The 21,839-nt window shown below is 49.3% G+C and overlaps 1 protein-coding gene across 1 annotated transcript in view; it reads left to right on the top strand.

Moving 5' to 3' along the window:
- Positions 1 to 1,990: 1,990 nt before the first annotated feature.
- The window catches only part of CAPN2 (calpain 2), a 68,368-nt gene continuing 48,519 nt past the window's right edge, over positions 1,991 to 21,839 (top strand). Inside the window, exons 1-2 of the mRNA XM_053604890.1 lie at positions 1,991 to 2,508; positions 8,724 to 8,793. Of these exons, the coding sequence (XP_053460865.1) occupies positions 2,272 to 2,508; positions 8,724 to 8,793 (307 nt within the window). The 5' untranslated portion in view covers positions 1,991 to 2,271. The remainder of the gene's footprint in view (positions 2,509 to 8,723; positions 8,794 to 21,839) is intronic.

Below are 21,839 nucleotides of genomic sequence, written 5' to 3'. Positions count from 1 at the left end.
AGTGAGACTCTGTTTAAAAAAAAAAGAGAGAAAGAAAGTGTAGCGCCACTATTATAGCTCACTGCAGCCTTGAACTTGCTTTGACACTGAGCCTGGAGTGCAATAGCATAATGATAGCTCACTGCAGCCTCTAACTCCTGGCCTCAAGTGATCCTCCTGCCTCAGCATCCCAAAGTGCTAAGAATACAGGCAAGAGCCACAGCTCCTGGTTGAGTTGAGAATATTGAAATTGAATGTGCAAATAGAAAAAAAAAAAACTGGGGGCGGCGCCTGTGGCTCAAGGAGTAGGGCGCCGGTCCCATATGCCAGAGGTGGTAGGTTCAAACCCAGCCCCGGCCAAAAACCACAAAAAAAAAAAAAAAGAAAAAAAACTGGCTTCTCCATAGGCGTGAAAGTAGTACCTCCCCTGAACACAATTACACAATTTTTTTTTTGTTGAGACAGTCTCAAGCTGTCACCCTGGGTAGAGTGCTGTGGCCTCACAGCTCACAGCAACCTCCAACTCTTGGGGTCCAATTCTCTTACCTCAACCTCCCAAGTAGCTGGGACTACAGTCACCTGCCACAACATCTGGCTATTTTTAGAGGCAAGGTCTCAGTCTAGCTCAGGCTGGTCTCAAACTCGTGGGCTCAGGTAATCCACATGCCCACTGGACAGAATTTCTTTATATATCTATAGAAAAAGTATTTTGTCTTGCATTGTTATCAACATCTTAAAGTTACAAAATAACTCAAAAACGATCAAAGGCGCCCGAGGCTCAAGTGATTAGGGCACTGGCCACATGCACTGGGGCTGGCAGGTTCAAACCTGGCCCAGGCCAGCTAAACAACAATGTCAACTACAACAATAACAACAAAATAGCTGAGCTTTGTGGCAGGTGCCTGTAGTCCCAGCTACTTGGGAGGCTGAGGCAAGAGAATCGCTTAAGCCCAAAAGGTTGAGGTTGGGGTGACATAGTGAGACTCTGTTTCAAAAAAAAGAGAAAAGATGGGCGGCGCTTGTGGCTCAAAGGAGTAGGGCGCTGGCCCCATATGCCGGAGGTGGTGGGTTCAAACCCAGCCCCAGCCAGAAACTGCCGAAAGAGAGAGAGAAGAGAAAAGAAAAGGCAAAGAAAAAAAAAGAAGAGCTAGAACCTGATAACCTGACGGGAGGTGCCCTGAACCAGGTCTCTCAGCCTCAGTATTCTTGACGTTTTGGACTACACATTCTTTTGCTGCGGGGAGCTGTCCTGGACACTGTAAGATGTTAACAGCATCCCTGGCTTCTACCCAACAGTAGGCCAGTAGCACCCTATTGCGCAACTGTGACAATATAAAATGTCTCTAGATACTCCAAAATGTCCCCTCAGTTGGCATGGGACAAAATTGCCCCAGTCGATATCCCTGCTTTAAACAACACATAGTTTTCCAGTGAAACTCACATTCTTCCCTATTAGTGTAGGGAGGGAGAAAAGGCAATCTCTTCAATCGGCATTGGCACTCCTTCCCTGTTTGTGAGCTGAGTATCACAGGCTGCCTCCACAACAGTGATTACAGTGGCCAACACTGGCAGATTCACAATAATTCGGTTCGTTTGTTTATTTGTTTAAGTATGCTTCATGCAATATTTGGGACATACAGATACTAAAAAAGTATCCTTGGATTTACTTGAAATCCAAATTTAACTGAGAATTCTACTTTTTTATTTGCCAAATGTAACACCCTGTAAGCCTTGGTGGCTTACAATCCTCATTTTGCCTGTGACTATTTGTGCCACACTGGGTAATGACATTTACCTCTCTCAGGCTGCGCTTTGTCACTGGGACAATACCAGGACCTTCTTCACAGAGTTGCTGGAAGGATTAGATGAGATGATGTACGCAGAGCCCTTGCAGGGGGTGTTCGGCAGAAAGGTGGTAGCTGGCTTAGTCTCCTCGCCTTACCGCCCTGATCCTCTACTGACTCAAGAGAGCTTTCTGCAGAGTCACAACCATCCCAGCCTTCCACCCCGGGTGGTGGGAAGCTGGCATCCCCGGAGCCGTCCGCAGATGGCAGCACCGCCCCCGCGGGCTGTAGCGGTCCGGCCGGGGCTCTGCAGGCTGTGGGCTGGCCTCGTCCCGGGCCCGGCGCCCAGCGGGCCTGCAGCGGCCGAGACCACACCCCGCGGGCCGAGACGCTTCCCTCCGGGTGAATCACCGCCCGCCCCGGCGGCGTCCGCAGTCCGCTGCAGCGCGCCGGGCCCTCACTGCCCCGACCTCGCTCTCCGCGCGGCGCGGGCTCCGAGGGCCGCACCATGGCGGGCATCGCGGCCAAGCTGGTGAAGGACCGGGAGGCAGCCGAGGGGCTGGGCTCGCACGAGAGAGCCATCAAGTACCTCAACCAGGACTACGAGGCTCTGCGGGACGAGTGCCTGGAGGCCGGGACGCTCTTTCAGGACCCTGCCTTCCCAGCCGGCCCATCGTCCCTGGGCTTCAAGGAATTGGGACCCTACTCCAGCAAAACGCAGGGCATCGAATGGAAGCGACCCACGGTAGGCAGCGCGCGGCCGGGCAGGGCGTGGTGCAGGCCGCGTCCCGGCCCCGCCTGTGGGAGCGAGCCGAGCGCGCGGCGGTGGTGCGGAACCCCCCACTCGGCAGCGGGGAAGCCGCCTGGGACCCGGGACTCCGTGCAGCCCTGCAGGAGGCCCCGGTGGCGGGCTGTCCACGGAGCGGGTCTGTTCCCTCTTCCACCCACCACGCTTCCCTGGATGGCCTGGGGCGCATCTCGCTCTCAAATGCCGTTAGCAGGCCCGCGAGGGGAGCTGCCTTCGGACTTCACAAAAAGACCAAAAGCAGCTGTGGTGAAACCTTTACTGGATGCCAGCGGGGAGGTGATGTGAAAGGAAGAGGGTCTGCGGGATAAGGAGGGTGGGAGGCAATATCTGACAAGGAAAGTTTGCCTCTAATTTGGGTTCTAATTTGCCTGCGTCAGTAGGGGGGCTAAGGATTGTCTCATACAGTCCTAGTGTTTAGATTTATCCAATCAGAGTTTCTTGTTTATTTTTCCAAAGGGGAGCTAGAGAAACCTCCCAGTAACTTTTACACTGGTAATTACCAAAGGTCTTGGGTTCTCCAAGGAGCCAGTGCCTCATCACTACTCCACTGGCCCAAGATGCTCAGGAGGAACCTCAGGGACCCCTCCAAGGGCCCTTATCCCATCCCTCAGGGTCTCTTCTCCTCTGGCCCTCCCAGACCATGGGACGACTTCTGCTCCCCAATCTACTTGTGGATTCTGTTGCCCATGAAATCCCACTACCAGCGACTTCCCCAGGCTTCCCCTATCACGCCTCCAAAGACTTCCTGGGAAATTCAAATTCTAGATTCCCATTATGAGGACGTCCACACACCCAAGCCTCCAGACCACCTTCTATTATCCTAAATCCAGGCAAGGTAGCAAGAGTGGCAGGAAACACCCGACCAGGACTCAGAGCACTTGGGTTCTTATCCTTGCTAACCTATTGGGTAACCTTGAGTGAGCCGTCTAACCTGTCTGTGGCTCCATTTCTTCATTTAAAAGAAGAGGTGATGCCTAGATATTTTTTCTGACTTACCAGACCCAGTGTCTCCAAGGACCAGTGTTTTCCTACCTCAGGTCTTCTCACCTGCCAGGCTTGATCTTCCCTGGGTTTGTTGAGTGTGCTTCACTCTCATTCCTTGGGACTTAGTCATATGTCCCCTCCCCAACGAGGCCTTCTCTGACCATTCTTTGCAGCCGCCTCCCTACCTCATTACTGTCTAACACTGCACCCTGCTGCCCTCCTTCATAGCAGCATCACAGTTTATAAATATAATGACATGTATTTTTTTGTCCTTCCTGCTAAACTGCAGGGACCACATGTGGGTTACTTACCAATACCTCCCCAGTGCCTAGCATGGTCAGTGCTCTTCCATGGTATTCATTCAACAATATTTATTGAGTGCCTGTTATATGCCAGGCACTGCCCTAAGTGCTTAGGAGATACATCAGGGAACACAAAAAATAGTGACTATTTGCAGAATGAATGAATGCAGGATTGTAATGAGCCTCTAATGAAATTGTGGTTGTGAAAATGATATACAAACAAGAGAATGTGTCCACCTTAACATTTGTACGGCACTTTACAACTTATACAGTGAATTTGCATGTTCGTTCATTTATTCTTTCACTCCATATGCATTTATTAAATACCTATTGTATGCTACACACAGTGCATATACTTTCTGCTTGTGAAGACTTTTAGAGGTTAGTAAGGTGAGACAAACAGCTACTCCAACAGTTGGAAGTGCCTATAGGACTTTCAGATGCGGAAACAGATCTAGAGCCATTTCAGGGCCATTGCTTAGGGCACACAGGCTGTGTGCACTGCACAACCGAGAGGAACTGTGGCTTTTATTATTTCTATTCATTAGCTGAAGAAATGAAGGTTTGTGAAAGTTAAATACTTGCTCAGAGGCAAACAGATGGACAGGTTGTAGCCAGGACTGTATCCAGCCTGAGCATGTTTGAAGCCCAACCCTTATGGCCGTTAGCTCTGCCTCCATCCTACCATTTCAAGCACTGCTGGGGCAGGCAAATGAAAGAAAAAATGTTTCCCCTGGATTTGGACATTAGCAAGTAATTGTTGACTTTAGTAGAGTAATTTCAATGGAAAGGTGAGAATAGAAGTCAGGCTGCTGCAGACTCCAAAGTAAGGGAATTGGAAATGAAGAATGTGATCACTCAGTTAAGAAGGGCATCTGTAAAGAGAGAAAGAGAGACTGGTGGGTAAAGGGTAACCTGGGGTTCAGAGGCTGTTTCTTCAGACAAGAGCAACTTGAATGTGTTGTATGCTGAGTCACCAGAGCAGAAGGGATTTAAGGTAAAGGTGGGGGTGTGGTGAGTGAAGCAGGGACCCTGAGGAAGTAGGAGGAGAGGATGGGGGCAGTGGGGCAGAATGGTTCACCTTGCAGCCAGGAGGCGCCAACTGCTTTTCCTCCAAAAGGGGATTTCACAACACTGGCCACAGAGTGGCTCCAGGGGCAGGAAGGGAGATAAGGCAGGAAGTGGTCAAAGTCATGGTGGAGTCCAAGAGCTATGCAGAGGCACAGTAAGGAGAAAGCCGGCATGATCCACAGGTGGCAAATCAGATCCTCCCAGCAACCAGGCAGGTAGGAGCAAGGGCAGGTATTGTTAGTCCCATTTTTCCACTGAGAGAACCTTATCCCTGAGGGTTTATCACTTGCTTCTATTTAGATGGCTGAACTCAGCCTCAAACCCATATACCCTGTCTCTAATTGCTGTCTCCAGTGATTATCATCAAATTTTTTTTTTTTTGTAGAGACAGAGTCTCACTTTATGGCCCTCAGTAGAGTGCCGTGGCCTCACACAGCTCACAGCAACCTCCAACTTCTGGGCTTAAGCGATTCTCTTGCCTCAGCCTCCCGAGTAGCTGGGACTACGGGCGCCTGCCACAACGCCTGGCTATTTTTTGGTTGCAGTTTGGCCGGGGCCGGGTTTGAACCCGCCACCCTCGGTATATGGGGCCAGCGCCTTACCGACTGAGCCACAGGCACCGCCCATCATCAAATTTTTTTTGAGACAGAGCTTTATTCTATCATCCCAGGTAGAGAGCAGTGATGTCATCATAGCTCACTGTGACAGAGGATACCTGGGAAGGGTGAGGTCTTAGAGACCTCCTCTCTTCTCAAGGAGATCCCAAGGATACACCGGTGGGGTCCTCGCCATGGTGACACAGCTCTTAGGAATTTGTAGACTTAACTTCCTGGGACCTGGAAATTTCCACTTCTGTGAAATCCTGTAGTTCTGTGGGGTCTGGAACAGTTTCTCCTGCTTGATTCAAACTGACCAATGAGAAAGGTAGCTGTGGGTTGGAACTTTTTTTTTTTTTTTTTTTGTAGAAACAGAGTCTCACTTTATCACCCTCTGTAGAGTGCAATGGTGTCACACAGCTCACAGCAACCTCCAACTCCTGGGCTTAGGCCATTCTCTTGCCTCAGCCTCCCAAGTAGCTGGGACTACAGGCGCCCGCCACAACACCTGGCTATTTTTATATTGCAGTTTGGCCAGGGCTGGGTTTGAACCTACCACCCTTGGTATATGGGGCCAGTGCCCTACCGACTGAGCCACAGGCACCACCCAGATTAGAACTTTTTGACTGGAGATAAAAAGGGAAAGACCAAACCAGTTGGGGAGTGTGGCCATTTTGAATTCTTCTATGCCTTTTGCTCCGCCTGCTGAAATAAAGCCCTTCCTCTTATAAACATGGTGTTTGGGTGTTCTTTCTCTCCATTAGGCCTTGTCTTCCTACAACAAGTCCAGCCTCAAACTCCTAGGGCTCAAGCGCTCCTCCTACCTCAACCTCCTGTGGAGCCTCCCAAGTAGGACTATGAGCACATTCCACCATACCTGGCTAATTTTCTATTTTTTGGTAGAGAAAAGGTCTCACTCTTGATCAGGCTGGTCTCAAACTCCAGAGCTCAGGAGATCCTCCCACCTTGGCTTCCCAGAGTGCTAAGCCTATTAACTTCTTTAATAGTAATAATAATAGATCATCTTTATGGAGTGCTTCCCCCAAGGCATTTTTACATAGTTAGCTCCTTTAACTCTCAGAACAATCCTCTGTTACAGATATCCTCTGATATAAAATCAGGTTATATCACAACCTCGTTTTACAGAGGAGGAAACTGAAGCTTCAGAAGGTTAAGTAACATGCTAAGGTCCTTGAACCTGTATTAATAGGTGGCAGAGGCTCGGCACCTATGGCTCAAGCGGCTAAGGTGCCAGCCACATACACCTGAGCTGGTGGGTTCGAATCCTGGGCCCACCAAACAACAATGGCAGCTGCAATAAAAAAAAAATAGCTGGGCGTTGTGGTAGGTGCCTGTGGTCCCAGCTGCTTGGGAGGTGGATCCAGGAGAATCACTTGAGCCCAGGAGTTTGAGGTTGCTGTGAGCTGTGATGCTACGGTAGTCTACTGAGGGCAACAGCTTGAGGCTCTGTCTCAAAAAAAAAAAAAGGTGGCAGAGCCAGGATTCAAGCCCAAGTCATTGGAATCCAAAGCCTAAGCCCTCAACTCTTTTTTCTCTGACTCTTATTTCTCATATTTAACTTGACACCCTGCATGCTGTGCCTAAGATTCAGTTTACTGAAACATCTCTAAGCACCACTTTGAACTTTGACTATTCTGAAAAGGCTGCCAGAGGCATGAGAAAGTTTTGTGCAACATAATGGAAAAATCCTCCTGGGATAAGGGCCTGGCACACTCAGGATTATCAATATGATTATAATAAAGAGGTTCCCAGCACCAAGCCCAAGATATTCCATCAGTTGGATAAGTGCTTGCCTGGCAGGCATTGGGATTGAGCTGACTTTGTTTGTCTCAGCGGAAGAACATTCTCATTGTCTCTGTCACCCCTTAAACAGATAGATCTGGACAGAAATAGAAGATGCAGAGATATGAAGGGGACAGGGTCTGCAGCAGACTGTGCTTCTGGAAGAACGTCCATGTTCTGAGCTGAGATGGACAGGGCTCTAAGTCTCACCCAGGAAACCTGCTTGGCAGAGGGGCACGTCCGGGCTGTGGGGTGGAGGTGCACACGTGCAGTGCTGTAGCGGATGTGAGACTCAATGCCGTTCCTCCAGATCAGGGCTGCTTGAGCCAAGAGGGCCCTAGATGTGTGCCCCAACTTCCTCTTGGGGTGGGGTGCTTCACAATCAAGAAACACATTCAGAGAGGGCTGCTGAAAGGGCCAGAATTGTCCAAGGTTGGCTTCCATCAGGCTGCTTGTAACAATCACCCCTGTGGTTTTAACACCCTTTTATGGAAGCTTGTTAGTAAACAATCAGGTGGGGCAGGAATGGAAAGAGTTAGTGCTGTTAGACTGGTATGTCCAAATGCCAGTGCTGTTTATCACTTGTGAGCTGCATGACACCTCACTTTCCTTCCTTGAGCTGTTTCCACACCTGAACAATGGGGGTAATGCCCATGTTGTGTCCCTGAGAAGACTGAGATACAGTTTAATTACAGTATCTGATATACAGCAGGTATAGAACATGTGGGTGGGCTAAGCATCATGGCCTAATGCTGACCCCCAAAAGGATATGTGTTAGAAAGACAGTAATACTCATAAGCACCAGTGACAGTGCACAATTAAGCACTGAATTACAGAGTACAAAGACTCTGGGAACAGATTTGAAGGGATAAGTAGTAAGGTTTGGACTATGAAGGAGGGCTTCATGGAAGAGGTGGCAATGAACCTTGAAATATGATACAATGTGGAAAAGGAGGAAACAGGGTGGGAAGGGGAGGAGTTCCAGGCAAACAGATCAAGTTGAACAAAGGAACAGAGGAGAGGGTGCTGGTGTGGCTCATAGGGCAGCTCAGAGCAGGGAGAGTCTCAACGCCTGGCAGGAAAGGCTGGACTTGATGTTGCTGTGGCCTGAGGAGGCAGCACAGTGAAGGAGGCTCGGGGCGGTGTAGAGTGTGTGGGCTCCACTGACTGCCCCTCTCAGTCAGGGGATCCCCCACCTACCCACTGGGGCCCACAGAGCTAGGGTCTGAAGGACCTCAAGGCAAAGAGCTCTGACTGGGACTACCAAACTTTTTGGAAGGGGGGAAAGGGAGAGAGGAGGGGAGCTATTTAGAAGCTTCTCCTGGAATCTGAGGCATCCTAACTACAGTAGCTCCTGCCTGGTGGGCTGACAGCACTTTTTGGGTCTCATTCCCAGGATATCTGCGCTGATCCCCAATTTATTGTTGGAGGAGCTACCCGCACAGACATCTGCCAAGGAGCCCTGGGTAAGTGATGGGATCCAGAGTGAGCTGTGGGGGTTGTGCAAGGCTGTGCTTGGAGGGGCTGAGGAACGAGCAATCTGTGGCAGTCGATTTCAACCAGTGTGCTGCAGCACACTTCTGTGCCATGAGAGGATCTTAGGTGTGCCACAAAAATTTTTAAAGATCATTGATTAAACTATTTTTGAAAGAAGTTCAAAGCACAGTAAGTATCTTCTTTTTACTCTTTTTTTTTTTTTTTTGATCAACATAATTTAAGTGTACCACTGAAGTTTATCTATAGGTTCAAGTGTGCCGAGAGATTTTTTTTAAAGGCTGAAAAACACTACTGTCTGGCTTCTTTACCTTCCCAAGCAGTTTGGAGACTTTTATTTCCAAAGATCCCTGGAATTTCTTATCTCTAGTGGGCAGTAGTTCTACCCTCATCACCATTCTGAAGCACATAACTGAGGCCTCCTCTGTCCCCTGCACTGGGCTAGTTGCTCAGGTTACAAAGATGTTGCCCCTGGGAGGAGCAGGGCCTTCTGGATTTCAAGTCTTGGTTCTGTACCTCCTGGGGCCGACGTTACCAGTGGTTCATAAAACAGGCTCCGGCTGAGGGTCAGGGAGGGCAAGGAGGCCAGTGTAAAGGAAGAGGAAACCCTAGTGCTGGCTGCTGAGAGGAAGTTAAGGTACCGGAGCATCCTCACTGTTTGCAGGTCAGGCTCACCCTGCTGTCACAGAAGCAGGACACACTGCATGCTGTTATAAAGGTGCTGTAGTGTTCATTGAGTAAAATCAAGTGGAGTGGCTCAATAGCAAGGGCTGAAACCTTGCTTCCTAAAGCTAAGTTCTGACTTGTTTCTGGATATAGTGCTTGCTGAGGATTTGAACATGCAGCGTTAGTAGGAAAGTTCTCAAGGCTTCTATGAAGTATCAACAGTGGGGCCTGGAACTGCTATTTAAGATTCTCATACACTGGGCATGGTGGCTTGCACCTGTAATCCTAGCACTCTGGGAGGCCAAGGTGGGAGAATAACCTGAGCTCAGGAGTTCAAGATCAGCCTGAGCAAGAATGAGACCCTGACTGTACTAAAAATAGAAAAGCTAGCCAGGCATTGTGGTGGGTGCCTGTAGTCTCAGCTACTCAGGAGGCTGAGGTGGGAGGATCACTTGAGCCTAGGAGTTTGAGGTTGTTTGATACCACGGCACTCTACCCAGGGCAGCAGAGTAAGACTCTGTCTCAAAAATAAATAAATAAATAAAATGCAGCGAGATCACTTTTTATTTCACAAGCAGTAGAATTCACCCTCAATGGGTTTTTTGCCCATAATAAATGTTATGGGCTTATAATTACTGGAACAGATTATTTGCTCTGATAAACTAGAAGCCTGTTTCCTACCATCAGCCTCAACTGGCTCCCCAAACAAGAGCATCAGTAACGAAAGTGATCAACTAAATTTGTGTACCTCCCATCCTGGCACTCCTAATTACAACAATTAAAATTTAGTCACCATAGGCTGCGTGCAGTGGCTCACGCCTTTAATCCCATCACTTGAGAGGCCAAGGTGGGTGGATTGCCTGAGCTCACGAATTTGAGACCAGCCTCAGCAAGAGCGAGACCCCCGTCTCAAAAAAACAGCTGGGCGTTGTGGCGTATGCCTATAGTCCCCACTACTTGGGAGGCTGAGGCAAGAGAATTGCTTAAGTTCAAGAGTTTGAGGTTGCTGTGAGCTGTGACTCCACAGCACTCTATCGAGGGAGACAAAGTAAGACTGTCTCAAAAAAAAAAATTTTGGTGAGCATAAACTACCTGCCAGATCCTAAACTATGCTTGCAATATCTCTAAGGCACTATGATTGTTACTATTTTATAGATGAGGATGCTGAGGCCATCTCACACCTGAAGTGTGAGCCTCCTATACAAATGTAGTCAGTCTGATGCCAGGACCTCTGTTTTTAAACCTTGATCTGGACTCCCTAGAAGGAGGCCTGGAAAAATCTCAGCCCCTGAGGAATGTCGAGGCAGCTGTGTGAATCATTAGGGCAGAAGGCCTGTGAGGCAGAACATGACCCTCTGGAAAGTCCAACTGGTCTGAGCTCAGACTGAAGATTCCTGAGATGCCAGAGCACAGTCTTACCTGCAGAAACATGCCTTCTGTTTCCCCACTTCCCTGGACAACAAAAGATAGAGTGAATGAGGTGACCTCAAAGACCTCTTGGGCACCGAAAGTAGGGGCTCCAGGAAAATCCACTGATAAGAGAAAATAGAAATTAATGGCGTGAGAAGTTGATGGGAACGTTGACCAACACTGGGGGCCTTAGAAAATCCAGAGACAAACACAAGAGACTGCTAAACACCACACCTGGACTAAACATCTACTTCCAAGTTTAACATTTTCAGGGCCAAATTTCTTTTTTTTTTTTTTGCAGTTTTTGGCTGGGGTGGGCTTGAACCCACCGCCTCTGGCATATGGGGCTGGCGCCCTACTCCTATGAGCCACAGGCACCGCCCTTCAGGGCCAAATTTCAAGTGACAAATCCATGATTTAAGTCCTGTTTAAATACCACCAGTCCTTGGGGCCTGTAGCACAGCATTATGGTGTCAGCCACATACACCGAGGGTGGCAGGTTCAAACCCAGCCCAGGCCAGCTAAACAACAAAGACAACTGCAACAAAAAATAGCCAGGTGTTGTGGTGGGTGCCTATAGTCACAGCTACTCAGGAGGCTGAGGCAAGAGAATTGCTTAAGCCCAAGAGTTTGAGGTTGTTGTGAGCTGTGACGCTACAGCACTCTACGGAGTGTGACATAGTGAGACTCTGTCTCAAAAAAATAAAAATAAATTAATTATTATAAATACCACCAATCTATTTAGAGAAAAGACAGGCAAAGCTTACATTCCCGGGAGAAATTCCTTTCCCAGGGGATTTGTAAACTAGCTAAAATGTAAACCTTTTAAAAATTTCACAGTACCCAGTCTGTAATCTCTAAGATTTTTTTTTTTTTTGAGACATTCTTACTTTGTTGCCCTCGGTAGAGTGCTGAAGCAAACAGAAACCTCAAACTCCTGGGCTCAAACAATTCTCTTGCCTCAGCCTCCAGAGTAGCTGGAACTACCGGCACCCATCACAACGCCTGGCTATTTTTAGAGATGAGGTCTTGTTCTGCCTCAGGCTGGTCTCGAACCTGTGAGCTCAGACAGTCTACGCGCCTTGGTCCCCTAGAGTGCTGGGATTATAGGCATGAGCCACTGTACCTAGCCCCTGTTTTGTCTTTTTTTTTTTTTTGTAGAGACAGAGTCTCACTTTATGGCCCTCGGTAGAGTGCCGTGGCCTCACACGGCTCACAGCAACCTCCAACTCCTGGGCTCAAGCGATTCTCCTGCCTCAGCCTCCTGAGTAGCTGGGACTACAGGCACCCACCACAACGCCCGGCTATTTTTTGGTTGCAGTTTGGCCGGGGCTGGGGCTGGGTTTGAACCCGCCACCCTTGGTATATAGGGCCGGCGCCTTACCGACTGAGCCACAGGTGCCGCCCTGTTTTGTCTTTTTTTAAATGTCATATTGGCTATTTAGTTCTCTTGGCCTTTTACTTTGGAGGATCGCGATTAAATGACAGTCTGTGAAATGTTGTTTACCGACTCTCACCTGACTCTGGCCTTGAGGCACAGGCTAGTGATGGGGTAGTGATTATCATCATGTTCCAGAAGCCTCAGAAGTGTCAGAAAGCAGGGGATGGCAGTGACACCCAGCCACGTGGCCAGAAATAGCTGAGGCTCAGCTCTGTCAGTAGTTGGCAGACTGGGAAAGTCTTCAGTCAGAACATCTGTCTCTTCTGAAAATGGACAAGAAAGGTGACTTCAAAGTCCCCCAAGATGGTGCATTCAAGGTCAGGCATGGTGGCTCATGCCTGTAATCCTAGTACTCTGGGAGGCCGAGGCAGGTGGACTTCCTGAGTTCACAGGCTCAAGAAGAGCGAGACCTCATCTCTAAAAATGAGGGGTGAGCGAGACCTCATCTCTAAAAATAGCCGGGTGTTGTGGCAGCGCCTATAGTCCAAGCTACTCTGGAGGCTAAGGCAAGAGAATCACTTGAGCCCAGGAGTTTGAGGTTTCTGTGAGCTATGACACCACGGCACTCTACCGAGGGCAACAAAGTGAAACTCTGTCTCAAAAAACAAATCAACCAACAAACAAACTCGCACTCTTTTCATAACTCCCTGCTCCATCTGAGTTGCCAGGATGCTGAGCTGAGGAGCAATTCTCAGCAAAATTCATTTTCTCTACCTGCACTTTCTACTTGGAGATGCACTTGGTTCATCTTTACATCCTTACATATGTCCCCTCCCTAGCACCCTGCCTTGCTGTGCTGCTCAGGAGTGGTTAGCCCACAACCTCCTGCCCTTTTTCCCAGAAGGCTCAGCTTTGAAACGTCACTCAAAGTAATTCAAACCATGTTTGCAGAGCTACTCTGACAATGAGCCACCTGCAGAATTCTGTTGTGCTAAGAATCCACTTAGCAGGCTCAGCACTCGTAAGCTCAGTGGTTAGGGTGCCAGCCTCATATACTGGGGCTGGTGGGTTCGAACCCGGTCCGGGCCTGCTAAACAACAATGACAACTGCAACAAAAAAATAGCCAGGCATTGTGGCGGATGCCTATAGTCCCATTTAGTTGGGAGGCTGAGGCAAGAGAATCGCTTAAGCCCAAGAGTTTGAGGTTTGTGTGAGCTGTGACAGCATGGCACTCTACCCAAGGTGACATAGTGAGACTCTGTCTCAGAAAACAAACAAAATGAAACCACTCAGCAGAGGAGAAAAATCGGCCCGGCTGGAGGAAGGTCTGGAAAGCCTCATCCCTTCCCACCCCACAGCTAAATATGGCTGTGTAATTGCTGGGAGTAACCATGGTCTTACAGGTGACTGCCACTTGAAATGGGCCCCAGGGACCAAGAAATTCAAAGGCTGAACTCCCATTACATCTGGTGGCTTTTGCTGAGCTGCTGCTGGGCTTTCTCCAAGGCTCTCTCTGCTCCCCACAGCCTCACAGCTCACAGCCTAAAGTAGCCCCCCAAGCCTGGAAGGAACAGGGCACTGTGCCCCAGCTGGCCCCTGGCTTCCTGGGGGAGAGCCGAGGCTGCTGACCCTGTCAAGACTGTTTAAACAGCACACCCCCATTTCATTGTAACTCAGCAAATGCTCCCTAGTGCCTTCAGAGTTGGGTCACCCTGCCTCTGCCTCAAGAGGCACGTAGGCCCCAGAATACCAACTGGGAGGGGTTGGGCTGCAGGGTCGCCAGAAGATTCCAGTCCTGCTCCTTCTACTGCTTATTAGCCTGTGTGACTTTGGATACGTTACCCAACCTCTCTGAGTCTTAGTTTCCCCTTCTGTAAAATGAGAGTAATGAAGGGGCGGCACCTGTGGCTCAGTGAGTAGGGCGCCGGCCCCATATGCCGAGGGTGGCGGGTTCAAACCCAGCCCTGGCCAAACTGCAACAAAAAAATAGCCGGGCGTTGTGGCGGGCGCCTGTAGTCCCAGCTGCTCGGGAAGCTGAGGCAAGAGAATCGTGTAAGCCCAAGAGTTAGAGGTTGCTGTGAGCTGTGTGCCACCACGGCACTCTACCCGAGGGCGGTACAATGAGACTCTGTCTCTACAAAAAAAAAAAATGAGAGTAATGAAAAGGCTCCCTTTCCAAGGCTGTGGTGAAAAATGAGATTAATAGCGGGGCATGGTGGTTCAATCCTGTAATCCTAGCTCTCTAGGAGGCCGAGGCAGGTAGATTGCTTAAGCTCAGGAGTTAGAGACCAGCCTGAGCAAGAGGGAGACCCCATCTCTAAAAGATAGCCAGGCATTGTGGTAGGCATCTGTAGTCCCAGCTACACAGGAGGCTGAGGTAAGAGGATTGCTTGAGCCCAGGAGTTTGAGGTTGCTGTGAACTATGATGATGCCGGGCACTCTACCCAGGGCGACAGAGTGAGACTCCGTCTCAAAAAAAAAAAACGATATTAATATAGGCAGTCACACTTGGCACACTAGAATCCTAAACAAATCCAAGTGACTGTGATTTTTACTGATTGCAGTTATGTGACTTTATTTTTATTAGAACAGTTTTAGATTTATTAAAAGATTGAGATGATAGTACTAAGAGTCACACGTACCTCCCCACGCACCCCTCCCCCCCAGTTTCCAGTTGTTACCATCTTACATTAGTGTGGCACATGTGGTACGATTCGTGAGCCAGCATTGATACACTGAGTCTGCAGTCCATGCTCCAGTCGATCAGATTCCCTCAGCTTTCACCTCGTGTCCTTTCTGTGTTCCCCGGTTCCTTCCAGGACCACAACCCACTCAGTCACTGTGGCTCCTCAGGTCCTCTGGGCTGTAATGGTTTCTTGGTGTTCCCTTATCTTTGGTGACCTTGACAGGCTTGAGGAGTACCAGCCAGGGATTTTGTTGGCTGCCCATCTACTGCAATTTGCAAGTGCCTTTAAAAAAGTTATGCATGTCTGCTCTTTATGAAGTACTCACATAAAGTGTCAGAAAGAGAGTGATGGAGGAAGTTAAATTACTAGTTGCTCTGAGAATGTGGATTAATCCACTAAAGACCACAGGAGGAGCAGAGTGGATGCCATGGATGCTTATAAAATAAAGCATTCACTTCAGTGGCCACCCTTCTAACCCATGATTGAACTTTGGCAGTAGTTAAATTTCAAATTGGATCGGCCACTACCTATAAATGAAGCTACAAAGGGCTGACGGTGTGAGGATGAGCTTCCAGCAAGCTAATAGGTTTTAGTGTCTGAAACTTTTGATAATCTGGCTTTAAGTGTCATGGGTCTTTCAAGGTGGATTCCATCTGTCCTATAAAGTTATGTATTGAAACATAATGCAGCCCTTTGATCTCCTGGGTAAAAACCCTATGAAGGCAACAAAATGCCCCCAATGACTCAGGCGCCAGATCCCCAACCTGTTGACATGAAAGATTTTAACACTTGTGTTAGTAAATAGTAAGTGAGCTGTGTGTTGAAATGCTCAGTGAATGGGGATGGGAATGGGCAGAGTCTTGCCCCAGGTACAGGCTACCCCACTAATATTTTATACTAAAATAAAAGACCACAACTCAAGATGGGATTAGGCCTGACAATGTCCAAATTACATAAATTTCCAAAGTCACTCCATAGTAATACATTTATCTTGAAAAGCAAAAAATAACAAATAAAAAAAAAATAAAGCGTTCACTGAGGTGGGAAGTTGTAGAACCAAGTAAGGCCTAAAATATTGGGTAGTTCCACTATGTCATTTCACAGATGAAAAAACTAAGGCTGGAATAGACTAACAGGCAAGGCTTGCCCGGGGTTACACAGCTTGTGACACAGGTAAGACTTGAACTCAGGACTCTTGACATCTGTGTTCTTCCACCAGAAATCTATTGCTTAAAGTCAAAGGACCAAAGGCAGGAGTGAATATGTATTGTCAAAATCATTCTACGATGCCAGGAGAGTCTTCCTAATGTAAATGTTGCTTTACTTTCAAATCATTAACCACAAAGTTAGTCTGTAGAATCTTAAAAAAAAATTATGCATGTAGTTAAGATTTTCTTTTTTTTATCTTTTTTTTTTTTTTTTGGTCAGGGCTGGGTTTGAATCCGCCACTTCTGGCATATGGGGCCGGTGCCCTACTCCTTTGAGCCACAGGCACCACTGTAGTTAAAATTTTCAAAAGACTAGAAAATAGATGTTAGCTGGTTTGATAGAGAAAGTAAATCCATTCTTTTTTTTTTTTTAAAGTGACTGCTGACTTGGAGCCTGTGGCTCAAGTGGCTAAGGTGCCAGCCACATACACCTGAGCTGGCAGGTTCGAATCCAGCCCTGGCCCGCCAAACAACAATGACGGCTGCAACCAAAAAATAGCCGGGCGTTGTGGCGGGTGCCTGTAGTCCCAGCTACTTGGGAGGCGGAGGCAGGAGGATCACTTAAACCCAGGAGTTGTAGGTTGCTGTGAGCTGTGATGCCACAGCACTCTACCCAGGGCGACAGCTTGAGTCTCTGTCTGAAAAAAAAAAAAAAGTGACTTCCTCAGCACTCCCCTCACCACCCCAGAGGGGCCCCTGCCAGCATTCCAGGGCCGACATACTCTATCCATGGGCCCTCATGTCCCCACAGCTTTTCTTCTGGTTATCAGTGTTCTCTCATCGCTTTTCTGTTCTGTGGCCACTACCCACACTCCCAACCTCCTGCCCTGCTACATCTCAGACAGTTCCTAAAAAGGGTGGGAGGAACCGCTAACCCTGCTGTTTTGCCCAGAGGCCCTTGTGCTGCCGCCCCCCCACCCACCCACCCCGCCATTGCACTACAGTCTCATCCGATGTCTGACGGATCCCTGGCCCCACCTCCTAGAGTAGGGGTAATGGAACCCCCCCTTGGAAACTCCCCCACTCCCCATATACTTTCTTCTAGGAGCCACGGGATGCCAGGGTGGGTGCCCAGGTCTGTAGCCTGCTACCCCTGGGCCTCTAGATCCCAGGATGACTTTGCCTACCTGGGTGCTTCCTCAGCCTTTCCACCAGCTTCCTATGACAGGAGCCAGGCCTCCTGGGATCTGGATGCCCACGGAGCCACCAGCATATGTGGCTACTTACACCCAAATTACAAATACAAATTCAGTTCCTCAGTTGCATTAGCCACATTTCAAGTGCTCCATAGCCACACAGGGCCAGTATAGTGGACAGTGCAGATATATGACATGTTCCTCATTGCTGGAAGTTCTGTGGGACAGTGCTGGTCTAGAGTCTTCCTCTCTGCATGCCAGCTGGCCAGGCCACTTTCTCTCAGGTTTTAGCTTTGTCACTGTGAGTGGGTCACTATTCTCTTCAAGGCTCACTTTCCTTATCCATAAAATGAGGGTAGTAGTAGTATCAGCTACTTCTACCTCCAGAAGATGGAATGATAGACACAGGGCTCAGAGCACCAGAGGCTGACACACAGTCAAGGTTTAATAAATGGAGACTGCACATTACCTTTGGGGAGATTAGGGCTTGAGGGGAGCACTGTCTACTGGGCTTGGATAGGCAAAGTGGAGTCACATGGTGCCAGCTCTTTTTTTTTTTTTTTTTTTTTTAGAGACAGAGTTTCACTTTGTTGCCCTCATTAGAGTGCTATAGTGTCACAGCTCACAGCAACCTCCAGCTCTTGGGCTTAGGTGATTCTCTTGCCTCAGCCTCCCGAGCAGCTGGGACTACAGGTGTTCACCACAATGCCCAGCTATTTTTTGTTGTTGTTGCTGCAGTTTGGCCGGGGCCGGTTTGAACCCAACACCCTCGGTATATGGGGCCAGTGCCCTACTCTCTGGGCCACAGGCACCACCCATGCCAGCTCTTGAATGCTGACTGGGTCCCAGGTTTAGACCTGGCATTAGCAGCCACCAAAGTTTTTGAGTGGGGTGTGACATTGGAGGTGAAGGCGTCCTCAGTTAAGTCTCCTGCTCCAACTTTCTGCGACCAGGCAAAGGTCATTGCCTCCTGGTGTCACAGAGTTTGGGCTCTCTCATCTCCCAGAGCATGCACTTGGCTCCAAGACCTTGTGATTTTTTAGACATCAGCTTCCACTTACCCATCTGTGAATTGGGAACAATGGTCATGTTTGCATCCTTCCTTTTCTTTTCCCCACAAGGTGCAGAACTTTAAAACTGTATGGGGGATCAGGATCAGAGTCAGCAAGTGTCCAACATTCATTCTTGTTGGGCCCATCCTCTATATAATGGGTCTCCTGCATTTTGCTGCCCCAGCCCCAGTGGGACTTTTTTTTTTTTGAGACAGAGTTTCAAGCTGTCGCCCTGGGTAGAGTGCTGTGGCGTCATAGCTCAGAGCAACCTGAGACTCCTGGGCTTAAATTTGATTCTCTTGCCTCAGTCTCCCAAGTAGCTGGGACTACAGGCGACCACCACAATGCCCAGCTATTTTTCTTGTTGTTGTTGTTTCAGTTATCATTGTTGTTTTAGCTGGCCAGGGCCATGTTAGGTGTATGTGGACAGTGCCCTACCCACTGAGCTATGGTGCTGCCCTCCAGTGGGACTTTTTTCCTTGAGTTTTAACACTGTGACTGCTCCCAAGAAGTCAGGAAAATAGATCTTGTCTATATTGCCCTTCTGGTTCCTCCAGGAAGTGAGGAAGTAGAGTTCCTGAAGAGTAGAGATTTAGGACAGGAGTTGGCAGGGAGGGTGAGGCCCCCTTCCTGTGGGGTCAGTCAAGGCAGCAGTGAGCGATCAGGAAGGAAGGGGGTGGGTTTGACTGTGCCTTGGGGGAAGGCAGCTGCAAGGAATGGGGTGCCACCTCTGCTGGGGCACTGGAGATAAAAGTTCTGACTGTGGGGGCAGCAGCCAGCAAGGTCAGGGCTGCAGGGAACACAGGCACAAGGATGAAAACCAGATGAAATCCGCAGCGGGTTGCCTCTACTGCCCAGAAGGGGCTGTGCTGATTGAAGCAGGTCCTGGTGCCCTTATCTCCCTCCTCCCTCCCTTACAGGTCCTCTTGCAGCAGGGGAGGCAAGTGGGAAGAGAAAGGCAGGGCACATGTGGTTTGGATCATTTGCTCTTGCTCACAGTTCTGAGTGGAGTTTACAGAAACAGGCAGAAGACCTCATTTCCATAAGGGTTGGGATGGGAGTGGGGTGGAAAACCTTGGGGCCCCACTTCCCACCCTGGTCTAGATGAGAAGTGATTGTTGCATGTGCTGGCAGAGTTCCGGTTTGGGGGTATCCTTTGCTGAGCTGCTGGCTAGCCATGAGATGAGTAATGAAGGGACAGCCCAGTGTGACTCACCCTCTTGCAGGCCTGGCAAGCAAGCAGGGTGTGCACTTCCTCCAGAGAAGGCCCTTCCCCGCAGCTGCAGAGGGGTGGCCCCAAGTTGCCTCCTCCCTCCCAAAGGGAAGACTCACAGCTACCTACGAATGTGGCTCTGTCGAGTCTGCTGGAATTGTTTAAAACACCATTGTCTCAGGAAGGATAAAACTTAGCCAGGAGCAAGCTGCAGTATCTGATTCCTTTATCATTTATCCAGCTGTCAGCAGGAAGGCAAAGGATCAAAGCATAAAGGAATGAGACACAGACAAGTAGGATTTCACAACCTTAGCACTACTGACATGTTGGGCTGGTTAATGCTTTGTTGTGAGGGGCTGTCGTGTGCATTGAGGAAGTTTATTTATTTATTTTTTTTTTTTTTTGTAGAGACAGAGTTTCACTTTATGGCCCTCAGTAGAGTGCCATGGCATCACACAGCTCACAGCAACCTCCAACTCCTGGGCTTAAGCAATTCTCTTGCCTCAGCCTCCCAAGTAGCTGGGACTACAGGCGCCCGCCACAACACCCGGCTATTTTTTTGTTGCAGTTCGGCCAGGGCCGGGTTTGAACCCGCCACCCTCGGTATATGGGGCTGGCGCCTTACAGACTGAGCCACAGGTGCCGCCCGCATTGAGGAAGTTTAATGACATCCTTGGCCTCTACCAACTAAATGCCAGTAGAATGCCGTAGTGTGACAACTTAAAATATCTGCAGACATCATCAAATGTCCCTGGGTAAGGAGGATGGGAACGCCCCTACTTGGGAACCACTGGTAGAAAGGAGTGAAGGGAGAAGTATTGCTGGGGTCACTGGGCCTCCGGGGCACAGAACGCCCACCTAGGGAGCCTAGTGTAAGGGAATGGCCAGGAGAAGGGTCCCCAAATGGGGTGAGAGCAGCAGTGGAACTCAACTCAACGGGTGAGTTACTGGAGACAAACTAAACCTACTCCCCAGCAGGGCTTCAGCCTAACCCAGCCACAATTATGAGTAAATATTGTAGGAAAGGAGAAAACATTGAAAGTGCAGCGTCAGGGCAACATTGTTGGGATATTTGAGCTCATAGGAGAGCAGCTCCAAGCTTCCCACCAGCCTTGGGAGGAGCAACAGCAAAAGAGGAGATGGGCCCTCCTCGCTTTTTGGAGAGCACTTCCCCCAGCAGGCCTGGGCTTTTTGGAGAGCACTTCCCCCAGCAGGCCTGGCTATCCTCAGCTTCCGGGTCTAGGCACCCTTCCAAAGCACACATCAGGAGGGAGAGTGTGAGGACATCTCAGGTGCAGGGTGCCCTGGGGACTGGAGAAGAGCCTGACAGCTGCCATCTCTCAGTGTTGGCTTCATTCTTTTGCTGGCCCCTCGAGAGAGGGAGACACTGCTCGCAGGTGCATCTTATCATCCTTGGCTCCCTCCAGGTCATAGCCTTTAGGAATATTCTTGTATTGTTATACCTGAGTAACAACCCAGCCCAAAAGGCATGGCTTAAAACAAGAAGTCATTTCCTGGATCTCTCTCATATTCTGATCCTGACTGGGCTGAGCTGGCTGACCCCTCCAGGTCTCTCAGGTGGCTGCAGTCAGATAGGGATGAGGACTGAGTCTTCTGAAGGCCCCCTCTCCTACATGTCTGGTGCTGGAGCTGGAGCTGGAAGCTGGATCAGCTGGGACCCAGGGCTCTTTGCCTCTATGTGGTCTGTCTACCACTGGGATTTGAAGGTTGCTTAACTCCACAAAGCTGTCTTACCTCTCACCAGCCTCCTTGGAAATCGCTTAGCACCACTTATGCTATTCATTGAAACAGACAAAGACTAGGACCAAAAGGAAGGGGCACAGTTCCCACCTCTTGATGGAGAGTGGCAAGGTTCTAAAGAGCAAGTGAAACCAGAAACATTGTTGCTGCCATTTTGGGGAAACAATCACAGTCCCTCCCCTTTGAATAATGGCCTTCTTGTCCTTAACCAGGGGGAATCCAAGGCTGCTTGGACATTGGCTCATCCTGACTTGGGGAAACGGGGAACCGGGAGAATGGTTTCTGGGACTTCCAATGTGGACCGAACTTCCAGTGGGGGACTGAATTAGCTGGGCTGATGTGCCAGCTTCAGGACTCCACTCACCACCACCTCGCCCCAAGCATTTCTAAGACATCTATAGGGCCCAGGAGCCCTCACTGGACAGGCCAGCAAATCCCTCTCTGCTTCCATTCAGCTGGCTCTATGGGACACCTGATACAGGAAGAACAGTGGGCTAGGACTT

The sequence above is a fragment of the Nycticebus coucang genome, chromosome 10, assembly GCF_027406575.1.
Source record: "Nycticebus coucang isolate mNycCou1 chromosome 10, mNycCou1.pri, whole genome shotgun sequence".
Lineage (NCBI taxonomy): Eukaryota > Metazoa > Chordata > Mammalia > Primates > Lorisidae > Nycticebus > Nycticebus coucang.
Note: the sequence above shows the minus strand (reverse complement) of the source record. Positions and strands in the feature narration are given on the sequence as shown.